General features: G+C 34.9%; 4 protein-coding genes across 4 annotated transcripts; 1 reads left to right on the top strand and 3 right to left on the bottom strand.

Annotated features, from left to right (window-relative positions):
* Positions 1–617: 617 nt before the first annotated feature.
* On the bottom strand, positions 618–2,404 carry LOC111211501. The gene is made up of 2 exons (XM_022712641.2): positions 2,252–2,404; positions 618–2,152 (listed from the first exon to the last, which is right to left on the bottom strand). Exons 1-2 carry the CDS (start codon positions 2,402–2,404, stop codon positions 1,826–1,828), a joined length of 480 nt encoding a protein of 159 aa, XP_022568362.2. The 3' UTR covers positions 618–1,825.
* Positions 2,405–7,584: 5,180 nt separating this feature from the next.
* Positions 7,585–8,613, top strand: BNAC03G75500D. Its single transcript, XM_013876153.3, has one exon. The coding sequence runs from the start codon at positions 7,791–7,793 to the stop codon at positions 8,478–8,480; it is 690 nt and encodes a 229-aa protein (XP_013731607.1). The 5' UTR covers positions 7,585–7,790; the 3' UTR covers positions 8,481–8,613.
* An 815-nt stretch (positions 8,614–9,428) lies between these two features.
* On the bottom strand, positions 9,429–12,719 carry LOC106435283 (probable pectinesterase/pectinesterase inhibitor 33). Its single transcript, XM_013876150.3, has 3 exons — positions 11,016–12,719; positions 10,356–10,691; positions 9,429–10,269 (listed from the first exon to the last, which is right to left on the bottom strand). The coding sequence occupies exons 1-3, from the start codon at positions 11,785–11,787 to the stop codon at positions 9,572–9,574; spliced, it is 1,806 nt and encodes a 601-aa protein (XP_013731604.2). The 5' UTR covers positions 11,788–12,719; the 3' UTR covers positions 9,429–9,571.
* A 1,787-nt stretch (positions 12,720–14,506) lies between these two features.
* LOC106435278 (riboflavin biosynthesis protein PYRR, chloroplastic-like) lies at positions 14,507–17,196 on the bottom strand. The gene is made up of 9 exons (XM_013876146.3): positions 16,774–17,196; positions 16,570–16,704; positions 16,389–16,488; positions 16,187–16,312; positions 15,794–16,107; positions 15,560–15,679; positions 15,247–15,489; positions 15,036–15,161; positions 14,507–14,944 (listed from the first exon to the last, which is right to left on the bottom strand). The coding sequence occupies exons 1-9, from the start codon at positions 17,179–17,181 to the stop codon at positions 14,681–14,683; spliced, it is 1,836 nt and encodes a 611-aa protein (XP_013731600.2). The 5' UTR covers positions 17,182–17,196; the 3' UTR covers positions 14,507–14,680.
* Between the last annotated feature and the right edge of the window lie 253 nt (positions 17,197–17,449).

Here is a 17,449-nt window from a genome sequence, read left to right as displayed (position 1 = left end):
GTAAGTATTTTTTAGACAAACATGGATGTCAACACAAATGAAAGTTGTTCCTAGGAAAGCATTTTTGTTTTTGTGATTTGTGATGGGCCACATCCTAATGATCCAAACGATTATTGGTTGCGGTCCGAGGGTGTTGTCCCAATTGTTGTGATCTTCGGCTGCATGTTCTGCACACAAAAGAATGAGAATATAAACTTCTACCATTAAGGTTAACTAATCCAAACCTTAGGGTTTAGAGTTAAGGAGTTGGGATTTGGGATTTGGGATTGAGGTTTATAATTTTGTAAAATAGAAAATAAATATTTAATATTTGAAGATTTTAATTTTAAAAATAGTTTGAAAAAGTATTTTTAAATTACAAAAAAAGAAAATTTGGAAAACAAATTAAATAAAATTCGAAAATTAAAAAGTTTTAAAAAAGGTATAAAAAATTCGAATTTGAAAACATATTATCTAAAACTTTTACAAAATTATTTTTTTATTATTATTTTTTTTAAAAAAAATTAAATTTTATATATATCTAGGGTATAAGGGTTATTTTACCATTAAATGAAACATTATCTAACGGTTCATAATTTGTATTTTAAAATTAAAACAACATTACTATATAAAAGGAAAATATACATTTGTAAACAATTACAATGATGAAATAATAAAGTCTTTTTTTAAAAATTAATATATCAATACTAATAATGTTTTTTGATTCAAAAATGAATTTGTAAATTCAAATACCTCCTAGAAGTGGAGGATCTTTGGAGGTTGGTTTGACCATGGTGTTGAGGGACAGCCGTGCCTTAAACAAAACGAAGAATAGTAAAATGTTAGACTAAGTGAAATCTTGTTGTATAAATAATACACTAATAACTTACACATAATACAAAAGCTCAGATCAACAATCACTGCCTGCCTCCGGGAACGCAATACCTAATAAGAGTTAAATCCTATATATAAGCTTTTTTCCATAAGTAAACAATCTTAAATAACCAGGATTTTCTTGGGGTGTATTGACTCGTACACAACTTATTGAAAAACCAAGACTCAACAGGATTATCAACAGCAAAGCAAAACAGAAAACAACAACGGAATTTTCTATAGACACAATAACAAATCAGAACAAAGTAAAAGAAAGCAAATACATAATCGAAATACAAAAAATCTTACACGGAATATAAGATTGACTCGTAAATCTTTCACGGTTGCCGAGGTCAATTTCTTGCAGACTGAGAGGCGATGGATATGTGGGTAGACCTTAGTGAAAGACCCGAATATTTCTTTTCAAAACGTTATGTGGTTTTTACATATCTTTAGTTATTTGTATATTAATGGTCGTATATATTCTATTTAATTCTTAATGAATGCAGTCTGCATTATTGGCATGAAATATGGCAATATCCTTTATTAAATTTGTGGCCAGCTTGAAGAATATTCTATTGGGTCAGTTAAGGTTGGATAAATCGATTTTGATTTATGATGGCAAATATGTGGTAGATCAAAGTGTAATAATTAACAGCTGGACGCAAACGAATCAATGCATGAATTGTACGTATTCCTTATTCGACTCCATGCATTGTATTATGTTTACCTGTTCATAGTACAATAATGAACACGAATACATAAAATTTTAAAGACTGCATAACCAAGATAGGAATGAAAACCAAACAACTTAATAAGATAAGAAAACCAAAACGTTTTTCCAAAATGAAATTGTCTTAGCAAGATGAAAAAACAAACTGACTTAAGAGAAATCAGAAGACTCTTATTAGAGAGAGATGCTGACTGGGCAGTCTGTACCAGCCACTGATGGAGTGATTTTGGTGCATGAGATCTAGCCACTACGCTTGGTACGCTTAGCTTTCTTTTGGTCGTCAGTGGCTGAAGTACCACCACCACTGCTCTCAGCTACATCTGAGATTTCGACTTCAGCTCCTGGACGATGCTTTTGTGCACCAAGAAGAGTAGGTGGCGTGTTGAGTGGCGGATTCTTTGGTGGTAAAACTGCTGGTGAGACTATCTTGGTAGCGTTCAAGGACAGTCGGGTTGAAGTGAAATTGTAGTGGGCGACTTTGATTTTGAATTTCTTTGTCTGGCCTATTGTATCAATAAAACATTGTGGCAGTGGAACTTCAAGCTCAGACGCATCTCCACCATTTTCCTAATATAAGAGAATTCATTTATCAACTTGGTAGACTTTATGATTAAAATAAGTGTCAAGATTATGAAAATTATCATTTATCAACAGAACAACAATTACCTGAACATAAGCGTTGATCATCTCTGTTGCTTTTCTGCCAGTGAGCTCTTTCCCAGCATCTCCGAGAATGATGAACGTGCACTGCTCCTCATTATCATAGACAGAAAGCTCCACCCGATAGCTGGTTAAAAACCAAGTGATTAGTATATACATTGTCGAATGGAAACATATTTGAGAGGAGAATCTTACTTGGCTACTGCAGTAGCATTTTCATTGCCGCATTTTGGACAGAGCAATGTTGTCGGCCCACGGTTTAACTTGGTCTGGCAATCCTTGCAAGCAATGTAATACCACTCAGTGCCAAGATTGACATCATCAATTGTGGCAATGCAGTCAAAGTAGGCAACCTGAAATCACATCCCAAGGGTTGTCAGCAACTAAATTGAGAAAAGTGTTTGATTCTAATTAGGAAATGAGATTACCTTAGCAGGCTGATGCTTGAGGAAGGCAGAAATCTCACTTATTGTGAGAGTCTCAGCTTTGACCACCTCAACAGGGTTGACCAAAGAAGTTGCAGAAGGGTTCGTAGTCAACCTTGGAAAGAATTTTAAATCAGGCGATCATCAAAGTTGTTAAACACATAATAGACTAATCTATTGATAGAAGAGGACATTAGCTAATACTAACTAGGTCAAGTATTCCCTGGTGGGGTCAACATCTTCGTCCAAAAACACTCTTGAAGAGGACATTGAACTTAGGCACAATTTCTCTGTCAATACATAAGCAGTTAGTGGTAGGTTTATGTAAGTGAGTGTGAGTGTTCAGGATTTCTTATATTGAGTGTGAGAGATTACCACCGAGGCTTTTAGGATTGACCGTTGTAACCAAAAGAACCGTTGGAGTGGCTTCACTTGCGTCAAACTTCAGGCGGAAACTTACCGCGGCCTCGTCCCATAGATAGACGTTAATCACTGGACCACTGCGGTTAACAAAGAGTAGATGTTTAATTTAACTAAGAATCATAAATTAGAAAATGATATATATGCGTTGGTCGAACTACAAAGCTTACTCTTTAAGCTGCAAATGGACCATCACTTTCCGAGAAGCTGAGTCATCCTTGGTGCACAAAACCGGACGATGATGGAGAGCCTGGCCATCAACAAACAGTCACACGCATATATATGTTTAATTACATGCATATATGTTTAGATATATGTTAAGAAAATATCTAAACCTTACCGTGAAGATGCCCTCTGAGATCGCAGTTTGCTTCAAAGTCTGAAAAGGAATGGACTCTGAAGCGCTCTGTCAAAATGCCTTCAATGTCTTCTTCATCCTTCGACAGGGCAGAGGCGTGTGAGATGCAGATTACAAGCCTCTGATCAGCAACATGGCACATCACCTTGTTGTTGGATGCATAGAAGTTTGTCAATGTGTAGATTCTCCCACGCTGGAGCTCTTTCTCATACTGGTTGCGACGGTTCTGACCGATGAACCCCTGAGCCAAAGTACCCTACAGAACAGAGATACAATATCGAGTCAGTTGAAAGCGTTCAAATAAAATTATAAGCGTTCAAATAGATTGATATTAGTCAACAAAAACAAACTTTACAGTTTTGGTATTACACGAAGCCATGTTCTATACTAATCTGATCTCTATCAAAGCACTCTCAAGTGAATAATAAAGCAGGAAAACCAATCAAAGATAAGCTAATATATAATCAAAGATAAGCTAATATTATTTCATCTTATCCCAATAAATCAAGTGTTTTTTCAGAGTGATTAAAATTATAAGTGTTTAAAGCAACATAAACAAATCAATCAAAGATACGCTAATATAATTCAAACGAATCAATCAAAATTTTTTTTTGAATATACGCCAAGGAAAACCAATCAAAGAGACGCTAATGTAATTCAAACGAATAATTCAAGTTTTTATTTTTATCAATCAAGTTTTTGTTTTCCAATATACGCTAACATCTCAACCTAATGTACGCTAATATAATGAGAAATGAAGACATACCTCCGCATCGATCATAAGCATCTCGATCCCAAGAAGGATCCCTGGTCCTCCTTTGACATTCTTGCGAGCTTCCCAGAAATGAAGAAGCCTAAACTGCAAGGTGGAATCGCCTGGCCCTGGTGAAACATGTCGGAAGAGGAGAGGAGGAGAAGCTTCGCCGGTGCGGATTGCAGTCGTTTTCGCCATGATGAGGGTATGGATTTTACGATCTGAGGTAAGGCTATAAATAGGGATCTAGATATCATCGAGGCGGAGGGGGGATGTGGAGGGTCCGAAGGGATCTTGAATGGAGGATTGATGAGAGCACATTGAAGTACCATCACTCTCATCGGGGACGTTATGTGGGATGAGTTGGGGGGAGAAAGAGAATCGACAAAGAGATCGAGACAGCGATTAGGGTTATTGATTTGGGGGGGGGGGAGAAAGAGAATCGACAAAGAGAGAGAGACGGCAATTAGGGTTAGAGAGAAAAGAAAAGGGGATCGAGAGAACGATTTCAAAGAGAGAGAGAGCTCTGGAAATGAGTAATGGGCTCCGACCAATACGTAAAATCAAGAGAGGCGCGGGAGTGGGCTAGGAGATGGGTCTAATGGGCTGCGAATTGTTGAATTTTTTTTTAATCCCAAGCCCAGTCCGGGATGATATGGCATATTGATTGGTTCTCACTATTTTTGCCTATGTGGCAGTGCTTAGGAGAGAGGGATTTAGCCCCTTTTATATAGTGGGATTACATTCGAAAACATTATTTTGAGTCAAATTTAAGTTAGAGTATTAAATCTGAAGATAAATACAAATAGTTTTGAATCAAAACAAGTTTAGATATATTTACGTTTCCGTAGGTTATCAAAAAGAAATTTTACTTCTTATTAATATATCATAAAAAATCCATAAAAGATAGTGAAATTTTTATTTAGATAGTGACAAACTATAAAACATAAAATATGCAATTTCTTTGTATTTATAAAGGATATAATAAATTTGTTTGTGAAAATAAGAAAAAAAAGGATTAATTTCAGAACTTTGGTGATATACAAATTTAAATCACATGACATTTGTTCCGTTTTTGTTTTCTATGTACATGTTACAGAACTAATTAGCGTTATCATCCACACTTTTATAAACTTCTTCTACTAAAAACCATAAATTATAGATATTGTACCAATGAAAATATAACAACTTTCATTATCCATAAACTTACTTGAACAATTGACCTTAATCATGTTCGGTAGTTCCCACCGCAGCACCAAAAACTATATTCACGTTCCTAAGTGGTAATATGGCCCAGGTTTTCTTTTTTCTCTATAACCATTATAAACCTAATTTTTTGGAGAGAAAGCTTTAAAGCACCAAAACAAATTCTCGTAAGCTGAAAAAATTGTCAAATACTAACGTTAGTATTTCAAATCGATTTAAGGTATGGTGTTTGGAATCTCTGTATACACATCTAAATCTGTTGTCCTTTGGTCTTCTTAAGCATAAACCAATGAAAGAAACACATATTTGTAAATAGTCAAATCCTTTTTGTCAAAGAAAGAGAAAGAAGCAATCTACATCAAATATACGTTATATAATATAGTCATATATATATACTTACTATTACCTTGACAATGCTTTTGATTTCCCATTTTTCTGGAAGAACTAAGCTCTGAATCAGGAGAAAACTCCATCGGTATCTTTATTGTGAATCATGCAAAAAAGAAGAAGAGAGCACTAAGTTAAGAAGAAGATAACATTGAATCGATTACCAAAAAAAGATAACATTGAATCTGGATTTTTTTAGGAAAAATATAAACATGTATTTGTTTTCTTTTGCTACATTCAAAACCCAAAAGAAAAAATCAATTCGAGGAGGAAGATGAAACTGTGGAAAAAAAAAGAATGAATAGAAACAAATTAGTTGACCGAAAGTTATATATACATAAGAATAAACAGTTCGAAACGTGCAATGATATAGAAGTTATGATGATATGTTCACTTTTGGACGTGGTGATCTGAGAAAATTAAGGGATTTAGATTTTGCAGTTTCAAAAAAGTATGCAAGGGATTTTGCGGTTTTTTTTTGTTTTTTTTAGGTTTACCCAATTGCTGAAAATTCTGAATGTTTTTAATTAATTTTTTTGAAAACAAAAGGTTATTTTTTTAGAAACTGTAAATGACACATGCCAATCAGTGAATTGTTAAATGACTTGTGTTAGTTTATATTTAGACTCCAGAAAAAATAGGAGACGCAAATAAAAATTCATAAAAGAAAAATCTATAAAAAATTGCTTTACCTGATTGGGTCGTAAAAAGTTGTTTATTTGTCTTATTTTCAAACTTGCATATTTTGATAACGTGTTTTAATTTTCTGTATTTTTTAATTTAAAAAAAGGATTTTCCACATGTCAACTTTAGATTGGTGATGCGACTTGCGCTTTAGTATATAAATGATTAGTTTACGAAAAAAAAATCTTTCTAATTATTTTTGCATGATCTATCTATATACTACTCAACATGATCATATTTCAATGCTTTGTTCTTCAACAAAGAAAAATTCAGAGCTTCGTCATGGATCGAGGTAATAATAAGAATATATGAATCTACTATATACAAGTAGGTAGATTTTACAAATATATTTGTTATGGTTTAACTATTTACAAATACGTTTTCTTATAGCAGATTAGAAATCTGTTTATGAGTCTATTATGTTCAAATTGACTATTTTATATCTGTCTTTTTTTCTTTCTTTTATCCTTGAAGTTCCAGGTAAAATGGTGACTACAGAAGAAGATGATTGAGAAAAATCTAAAAATATGTTATTTTATTTTTATTTGGCCATCTATCGTTTTTACTGGTCTTTGTATATAAATACCTTTGAAAAATTATTTTTATTAATTATTTATACGTAATTTATTTTAGTTTCACTTTTTCATTATATTAAATAAAGATATTAATATTTACAAAAAAAAATACAAATACAGATAAATCTGAATGGACCAAATTTAGTATTTTAACTATTTTTATGTGTTGGTATATATATATAAACTTTATCGATCAAATATGTATCTCTTTTCCCTAAAAATTAGAAGTTTTGCAATCAAACACCAACACCAAAATTGCTTCTAAGAGTGTTTAGTTTTAATAAAACAGAAACATTACGAATTTGATAATAGAATAATTTAAATGCAAGCAAACACTGGCCCGTGTGTAACACGGGGGATCATACTAGTTATCTTTTTTTTTTTTTTTTTTGAAACACTTTTAAAATAATGTCAGAAGTGGGCATACTAGTTATCTATATTTCAATATTTATCATCTTAACATGCTTTCTCTCTTTATGAAACTTCTATTTTCAAATTAACTACATGATAGCGAGAGAATGAGGAAAGGAAAGTAAAATGCAAAAACATCCAAACGTACGTGTTTAAAGGTAACGTAACAAACGTGTACATGTGCACGAAAAGGCATATATTAGTTTCACAGTAACCGTTGCAACCCACTTCATTAGAAGTTTCCTTATTCCACATTGTAAAATCCGACGAAGACACGGAAACAAAACACAACAATTCATTGATTGGATTTAAGAGGGTGAAGAGAATGAAGAAGCAGACAAAGATAAACTCAGTTTTGGAGAAGAAACTTGAAGAACTCGAGTATCTAAGTGAATCACTCACTGTTGATGAAGATGATCCCAGTGTCTACCGCGATATCGAACTCCGAGTTATCTTCGCGAAAACCCTCTTAGCGGCTGAGATTTCATCGCGACCGCCAACGGAGACAGAAGGAGAAGAAGTCAGTGAAGAAAGGCTGAAACTTGGTTGCATGGCTAAGAGGTTAAACGAACTCGAAGATGCTTTTACAACCAATCGATTCTCCGGTCGTGATGATGAGAGTTTGGATAGTAATGATGGTGTTGGCGATGGTGAAGCCGGTTCGGTTTACTCGTGGGTGAATTCTTGTCAGGAGGAACTTGGTAAAGCAGAGGAAGAGAAGGAGGAGGAGGAGAAGTTGCTATTGTTTCAAGATGCTTCATCGGAGGAGAAGAAAGGAGATGAAGACGCTGAGCAGTGGCCATTGTTTCAAGATGCTTCATCGGAGGAGAAGACAGAGGTTACGTTTCCAGCAGTACCGGTTAAGGAAGAGGTGGTGGTTAGAGAAGTGATAGAGAAGAGGCGGTTTGCTTTTATGGATTTGATCTGTTTCGGTTTAATGGGTTTGATTATAACTTTACTATTAGGGTATATTGGTGATATCACAGAGGAAGATCCTTTTCTTACCCCTACTTAGGTGATTGTTTCATTTGATTTTCACTCTGTTTTTAGTTTCATTCTTTCAGTTTGCTACTTGTATGAATACATTATTAGATGGTTGTATTCTTTCATTGTATGGTTTAATGCATGAGTATGAAGTATAGTAATCAAAAAGCTATGATTTTAAATTACAAAAACAAAGATAGAAAGAGGAGAGAACTTAAAAGTTGTGGAATTTGTTTCCTCGCACCAATGCATAACACTGAAACAAACAGAGCCAAACCGTTCACAAGAAACCGAACATATGACCTTTCTATGAAGATGGGTAAATACTGTTAAAAAATTGGCTCCTAATTAAACAGATTAGCATCCCCAGACTCAATGCCAAATAAGTGAATGATACGAAGGTGTTAGTGCAGTGACAACTGAGTTTTAGAAGCTGAAGAAAAACAACTCCTCAAGGTGTCCATGTACCAGTCGTGAAGTATTACATGAAGTCGTGAAGTACTATATGAAGTCGTACAAGAAGTGCTACGTGAAGTGAAGCTGTGTAGCTGACTTGAAGACTGGACTTGGAGCCGACGTAGAGCTAAACTACAAGATACTTGGAGGCTAAGCAAACTATGATTTACCTTGGAGAAGGGTAAATCATCAAGGAAAGATTTTCAAAAGCTTTGAAAAAGTTTTGGAAATATTCCATAAAGGAAGATTTGTGAATATATATTCCTTGAGAATTTGGCAAGGATAAGCCACAAAGTCTTCATTGTAATCCTGTTGTAGTAGTTTGTGAAATAAAAAAGAGCATTGTACTTGTATGTATTGCTCTCTGTAAGAGACTCGTCTTGCACCTTGAAGTACGTAAATCTCAGATTCAACGGATGGATTTCGAACTAAAATGTATTGCTCTTGTCTCTTAATAACATTGATAAAAGCCTGTGTTTCAAATTTTAAGCTGGACCTCATGTAGCGCTAGAGCAAATGCGTCTTATAGCAATGTATCTTTAAATATTATATATATAGAATAGTTTGTTGGGTTAACAATGATGTTAACAAGAGATAAATAAATAAACAACACATAACACACTATATAAATAGTCTTTGGGAATGGAATGGAACATGCAATTCTCCTCACAACCCTGTCTTGAACGGCACGCCAGTGGAAGGCAACCATGAACCGCCTGCAATGAGGCTTCCCACAGTAAACCGGGAAGCAACCGAAGCACTGGTTATGGCGTGGAATCCTTTCCACCGGACCCGCCACCTCGTGGAAGAACCCGGTCCAAAATTTTTATACTCTCCATAGAAAACCGTGTTGAGAGCAAAATTGGACCCTCTTAACCAAGGAGACCATCCCAAGGGACTGATTGAGTTATCTATATAAGTCTTCATGATAGTAACACGCGAATACGCTTGCCACGGTCGACCTAAATAGGTCTTGTAAGCTCGAATAACAGGCCTCAAATCAGAAGCCGCGATTATCCTTGAGCTATGGATGGTAATACCTGTGTTCTGAAAAGGGTCACCACGACCCTGAGCTGTTATAACGTTAGCTTGGCCACGGAGAGGACGTCGGACGAGAATCATGCAGTTTTGAAACACAACAGCTGCATTTCCGAAGATGAAGTCTATGGTGCCTGAGATGTAACATTCTCTAAAGAACTGACGTTGCGAGTGAATGTAGAGCGTGTCTTGGAATCCATGGATACCGACACGGTAGAAAACTGAGAGGTCAGAGGATGACCGAACCGAGACAGCTTGGCCGCGTAATGGTCCTGCCGTATTGATGAAGGTCATGTCCTTTGCTACAAACCTTTGGCCTCCAAAGCCTTCAGTAAGAGTTGACAAAAAAACTATTTAATATCATAAAAAGATTTAAATCGGATTTATCCAAGATGTTAAGAAATATATTTACCAGCTGTTGCTGAGTTATAGGTGGTATAGCCGTTTTTGACGCTTCTACCGCTGGTGATGATTGTTTTTCTTGCGCCGTCACCAACAAGCATTATGTTGTGGTTATCGTTCCCCACTTCAATGTTCTCTCTGTAAACACCTTTCTTCACATATATTATAAATCTTGACTTGATTCTCCGTCTTCCTGCGAAGTTTATCGCAGATTGGATCGACCGGAAATGGCCGGACCTGTCTTGTGACACCACTAGATGGGGTCTAGATTTCGCTAAAGAGGCTGATACGAGTAATCGCCTCTCGTGTCTTGACACCCAGCTTGGGAAGTATTCTTCGTGGTTAGCTGCACAAACCAAACAAATAGAAATATGACCGTGTTAGATAAAGTCACGTTATTATTCAACCGTATTCGCATATAACCACTAAACATGAAAATTTATCTTTTGGAGGGAATATAACAAAGGGTGTTAATTAGTACACATGATTAATCTGATTACGTGTGATATAAGATTACGATAAGCGTAATAACACTTTTGTTGCATCAAAGTATTAAGAGAAATTTATAAGCCGAAGCAAAAGAAAATGTTGACAAATTAGCATGTTCGTGTATGAGGAATCTAATTAACCACTCAAAGTAATTATAATACTATAATAAAACTGAACGTACCAGTTGTATGATTATGTTGCTTCATGAGAACTCCATTGACAGCCAAACAGTTTCCAATAAAATCCGACAAGTTCTTGTTGGAGATCGCCGGCATGACAAAATCCGAGACTTTAAGATCCTCCGAACCAGACCGGCATGTTTCAATGTTGGTCTGGGCTGTGCTGAGCCACGTCTGTGCGTCGAAGTTCGAACACTTCACATCACTGGAAGCCCCCGGGTTAAGTCCCTTGAGCGTCAGGTTCAGCTGAGCCACCGTGTTTTCGAAGAGCTTTACGCAGTCTGACCAAGCGGCTTTCCGTTGGTTGTTGGTGCAGCTCGGACCGAACTTTACAGTCTGAGCGTGTGTGATGACGGCTTGGTCAAGTGCTACTTGGACCAGCAATCGTAGAAATTCGGACCGAAACCTTGGTGGTCTGTTAATGTTGTTGTGTGGGCTCCTTTGGAAGTAGTAATTGCATGTCTCAGCGTGTGGAGTCTTGTTGCACCACCATGTCATGTCTCCGGAGATAGAGCCGTTGTTGATCGGAGATGGAGCAGCCGCCGGACCGGGAGATGGCGGTGAGGTGGTTGGGGATGGTGCGGTTTCTGGTGATGGTGCAATATTGTGGTCCCATGGAGAAGGAGCATTTGCTCCACCGCTGAAGTCACCGTCGTGTACGGCGGAGGAGAATGGTAGAAGAAGAAATGATGCCGAGAGGCAGATGTGGAAGATGCCTCTAAGCATTTTTTTTAAGTTCTTGGGTATCAGTTTGTATGGGGAATTGAGAATCATGTTGTAATGTTTTAACTAATTAAAGGGATATTAATTTTGTATATTAAATTAATTCATATTTATTTTTAAAATTATAATTCTGGAGTTTGTGTGTATGTACTTCGCAAGTGATCATTATTGGGGAGAACATGATGATGTGTGTTGTCTTTGCTTGGGATTGTATACATATGATATCGTGAGTCATCTTCTTATTTAGCAACCTATGATTATAAAATCATATAATATCAATCCTCTATAGAGATGCCTCTTTTTTAATCCAGATATATATTATAAAAATATTTTGAAGAAAAATGTCAAATGAATAAAGAGGAGGAAAAGTGACTTAAAAGGAACAAGAAGAAGAAAATGTGTTTTTCCAATGTTAAAGTAACCTACCATGTGCTTTTAGCTCAGTTTCTACTCTTGTAGTTTCAAGCATACGCAAACTCTTTCAATAATCTTTGTTTACTTTGTGTTACTATATATTTATATGGTACACATTTTTATATATGTTATGAATGTCTCCGGTGAATATTTAACTCCTGAGAGTTTTACTCGAATATTAGACATATGATTCTGTTTTCGGTTCGATTCCAGCTTGGTTTGTTATTTGGTTCCATTTGTTTTATGGTTTTGTAGAGATATGTAAACTACTCGAACATTTATGAAATTTGTTTAGTTTTCGTTTTTTTCTTAATTCAGTTCATATAATACTAAGAGAACTAGCTAATACTTAAAAGTTTGGACCTAGCTAGTTCAGATTACTTTAGTTTTTCTGATAATTTTGATGAAAATATCGACTAATTACAAGTTGATCGAATAACTATTGGTCACTCGGTTTAGAATATCATACAATTCTGATCATTGTATATAAATAAGAAAAAATATTATGGTAATTCGGTTTATTTAGATAATTTATTTATTTATTTATTAATAATTTTAGATACTTAGGAACATATTTTTTTTTATAAATTGTATTTATAGGTATACTGTATATATACGATTATTTAAAACTAAATCAAACTAATATTTTAAGTATCTCTATAATATTATTTGAGAAACATACTTCATACAATATAAAATAAATATATTTTCAAAGTAATAGAGATATTTTATTTTTATCTATCTATTTTCTTAGATGATTACATAAAATAATTAAATAACATAAACTGATATATGTTTAATTGTCTAAAAATAGTTTATAATAATTATTATTATTGAAATGTTTTTTCATATTCTTTAGCTGACTCTGATATCTTACAATTACAGCAAAAAAGCAAAATACCTATAAATTATATTTTACTTATATAATATGATTTCACAAACATAATCACAATTTTAGTTCTGATTTTTAAGAGATATTAAAAATAGAACCTAAAAATAATTTCTTATGATAAGCATATTTTGATTAAAAAATTACAAAATCCTTACTGAATTTTTTTCTTCATAATTAGTTTCTTTTTTAATTTATGTTTTATTTATGTTTGTGGAACTTAATACACCCATAATCAAAATATCCAAGCAAATTTGAATTTTTTTTTAAAATAATTTTCAGTTTACTTTTCAATAAATTTCAGACATACAATTATTTAGAAGTTATAAAATATTTTAATATTATGAATATTGATATTGGTTCATGAGCTTACAAAAATTTCTGAGCTTACAAAAATTTCTTAGCTATACTTATATATGTAATTTCCTATTGATCACCTCTTTATTTTATAATATTTTTTAAAAATCAACATATAATTTGATAAATATTATGAAAGTACAGGCACATTTAAACGAAGTAAAACTAAGTTGATTTGACTTAATTAGAATAAAAAATAATTATACTTGAGATTGAATTGGAAAGAATATATATAACTCAATATACTCACAGCATGAGTGACTCGACTAATCCAACTTATATTCAAAATCAAAGATCTAACTACAATAAGAAAAATATAATCTTAAAATAAGAATCTATTTATTTTATACATATAAATTACAGGATGACTTAAAACATATTAATAAATAAAAATAATATTTACTAATTATTACAATATAGTTATATATATGCATGAGACTTCAGAATATTATCGTTTCATTCATTTTATGTATTTTTGAATTAAACTCTTCAGTTTATTTTTATTTAAAACTAAGTACAATATATATTACGTTATACATAATCTTACTAAAATATATTACGTATCTAATAAAATAACCAATTTAAATGCAAATAAGAATTTAATCAAAATAACTATATTTAGAATAATATATTATAGTTGAATTCAGAGAAATAAATGCAATCCAATATACCTAAGTGATAAAAAATTGACCCAAAAAATAATCAAACCAACTAGATATAACATATCCAAAATCATATTTCTAATTAAAATAGTAATATTATTAATATATATATATATATATTATAAATTATTAATTGATTTAAAACCAAAAGTAAATATCAATTAATTATAATATATTAACTTTATAAAGATTTATATCTGTGGATGAGCACGGGAGAATCACCTACTATAAATTATATTTTGGATACTTGGGTACCATTCAATTTTGGTTTTTTTTATTCAATTTGATTGGGGTAAAACGCCCAGGTATATTGAACATTATCAAGATAACGGTTTTTTCTCAATACGTCGTGACCAAAGTGTCTTCAAGTTCAAGGCTTGGAAGTTATATTTATCCGGCCCTAACAGAACCTAGTAGCTATTGAGGTGTATTGCTGAAAGACTCAAACTAAAAGTTAAGTCAACTATGGAATATAACTGCACTGGTACATTCTTTCATAAATGTTTTAAAAGATTTGAAGAATCACAATAATGTATAATGTCAACATGTTACAGAAGACTGAAAATTCTATTGATAACTTTTTGCGGGTACATATGAAATGAGAGAGAGACTCAACAGTCCATCATACGGCCAAGGAAGTGTTCTCAGCTGAAACAGAGGATTCGCCCAAATACTCAGAACGAAGCTGCATAAGTAGTCTGCCAAGATAGTTGAGCCCTTCTCCTTCGCGACCACCTCCCCAGAATAGATCGTGCGGTGAAGCCTCCACAAGAACCGATCCAGCGGTCGAGAGCAACATTGTTTTCAAGTGAGGATAAGTAGAGAACTTGCATTTCAGAGCCATGTACATTACTTCTATCTTCACATCTTCCCAGTCACTCCGAACCTAAGTGTTATTATTGATCCCATAAAGAACAACCTTCAGAGAGCAACAAACGAGTGAAAACTGTTCAATTGTTCGAAACTGGAGGACATACCAGTTCAGGTTGCTGTCTCTGCTTTGATCTGCCTACCAAAGCAGCTTCCTCTGGACTTTTCGCTGTTCTTATTTTCTCAACGCAGTCATGTGATAACGGATTTTCAACTCCAACAAACTTGTTTGCCTTCAAGGTTTTGTGGTAATGTGTTAAAAGAGATTATGTTATACAGAAAGAGCAAGATACCATTACATGGACTGTTGTGAGGTACCTGATAGTAATGCTCCACACTGGACCATGTTCTGTAATCATCACCATATGGCATTCGAATTGGATGCGGAGAGAAATTTGAGAAGCTTCCATAAAGGTCCCATGTTTTGTAGAAGAATATGATACTAGACTCAAAGGGGTTAACACTAGGGTCAATCTCGAAAGTTGCGTCCTCCGAAGGGATAACAGGTAAAAGGTCTGGTACGGGCTGAAGAAATCCACTGACAAGCATGTCTGGACCAACCTGTAGTTTTTCAAGGATTAGATTAAAACCTTTGGACTAAGAGCCAATAGTTTTAGATGGTGAATGTTACCTGCTCGTAGCAAACATCGATTAGATTCAATGCTTGTGTCATCTCTACCATCCCAAGTTCACCAACAGGGGACGGCGCTTTACTCCCACCGATAATTTTGGGGGCAATGAAAGCAACAACCTGAAAAATCAGTTACATCAACAGATATACAGTCTTAAAGTGTGATTCTTACTAGAGTCCAGAGTTATACATACATTTCCCATTTAGAGGACTATAAATTTAGTATGGAACTACCTTGTGGATGACGCCGGATGCAATAGCAGACGCAGCTAATGTTCCCCCACACTCCCATAGGATAGAGAGATATCCACGGAGATGGAAATATTCCATAACTTCTCTTGGGTTCAACATGTCAAACTCCACAACTTCAACACCCTTTGAGGCGAGAAACTTCTGGTAACTCTTTCTTGCACCCCTTTGTGTGGCAACAATGGTAGATACTTCCGAGACATCCCATAGGTTGGCTTTCTCAGGAAGATCAAGACTCTGAGACATCACAATCCGAGTAGGCGTGTGACCTTGTCCATGCCTTGCAGTCAACCGAGGATCTGCAGTTACAGAATCACATAACTTCCAGATATTCTCATATGTTAGTAGTAATGCAAGATTTGAGGTACAACTGTTTACCATCTTGGCGCACGGTGTTTCCTCCAACTATCACAGCATCGCTTCTTCCACGTAACTCGAACACTCGGGTTCTAGAGAGCTTACTACTTATCCATGCTGCATGTCCACTACTTGCTGCAATCTTACCTTTTAATTTAAAAAAAAAAAGAACATTACCTTATGCTTTCCATCTACTCTAGTAACATAATGTTGAAATAATTACCATCAAGAGTCATGGCATACTTGAGAAGAGAGAAGGGAACACGAGAACAAGCTCTATGAATCAGAGGAGCATTCACAAGAAGGCAACACTTCCTAGCATCCTGTAAGAGCATTAGTTAGTAAAAACCAAAAAAAAAGTTGAATCAAGTTAAAAAGGTGAAAACTTTATAAAAACACATAACCTCAAGAACTTTACTCTGAAAATCCTCTCCAAGAACATTCACTTCAATCCCATGACTTCTCATCTCACGAATCGCAGAGCCTCTTAGATGCTGCAGAGGATGTCTTATTCCCACAACAACTCGTCCAACTCCAGCCTAATCTATACAAATCTCAATCATCAGTATCAAGATCGGTTCTATGAGGAAGAAGCTGAGAGCAAAAACCTCAACAAGAGCGGAGACGGCAGTGTGGTCGCCGTGACAATCACCAGGCTCCATGTTTAGATAAGCCGTTGAGCCTCTGCAAAACTCGCCGGCGGCTTCCACGGCGAGTGCTTCTGCAGGTTTAGTGCCCTGGGCGTATAGGTATCCTTCTCCGGCGACTTTACCGGAGGGAGTGGCGATTACACAGCCGAAGTTAGGGTGAGGTGATGTGAGTCCGGCGGACATCTCGGACAAATCGGCGGCGCGTCGGATGAAGGAAGCATCGGTCGCGTGGTGGTTACGGCCGTTGTCGAGAGTGGCTCTGCAGATTAAGGGAGACGAACAAAGTCGAAACGAGAGAGCAGCCATTGGAATCAATCGCTCGTTTCCCCAGTTCGAAACTGTGTGATGGTGATAATGAATTTCCATTTTATTACGATATGTTTAGATTTGTTTTTTATTCTATCAAAATCATTTTAATTAATTTTAAGCATTTTTGTTTTGAAAAATCATATTTTCAACTTTCAAATTAATATTTACATACTCGCCACTTTACATTTTTTTTATTACTAACACTATGAATTCTAATTAATAATTTTAGTGATTTAAAGCATTTTTATTTTGAAAAATCATATTTTAAACTTTCAAATTACTAATATTTACATACTCTCCGCTTCACATCCCTCACTAACACTAT

This window comes from Brassica napus, chromosome C3 (assembly GCF_020379485.1).
Source record: "Brassica napus cultivar Da-Ae chromosome C3, Da-Ae, whole genome shotgun sequence".
Taxonomy (NCBI): domain Eukaryota; kingdom Viridiplantae; phylum Streptophyta; class Magnoliopsida; order Brassicales; family Brassicaceae; genus Brassica; species Brassica napus.
This window is presented reverse-complemented; position numbering and strand designations above follow the sequence as displayed.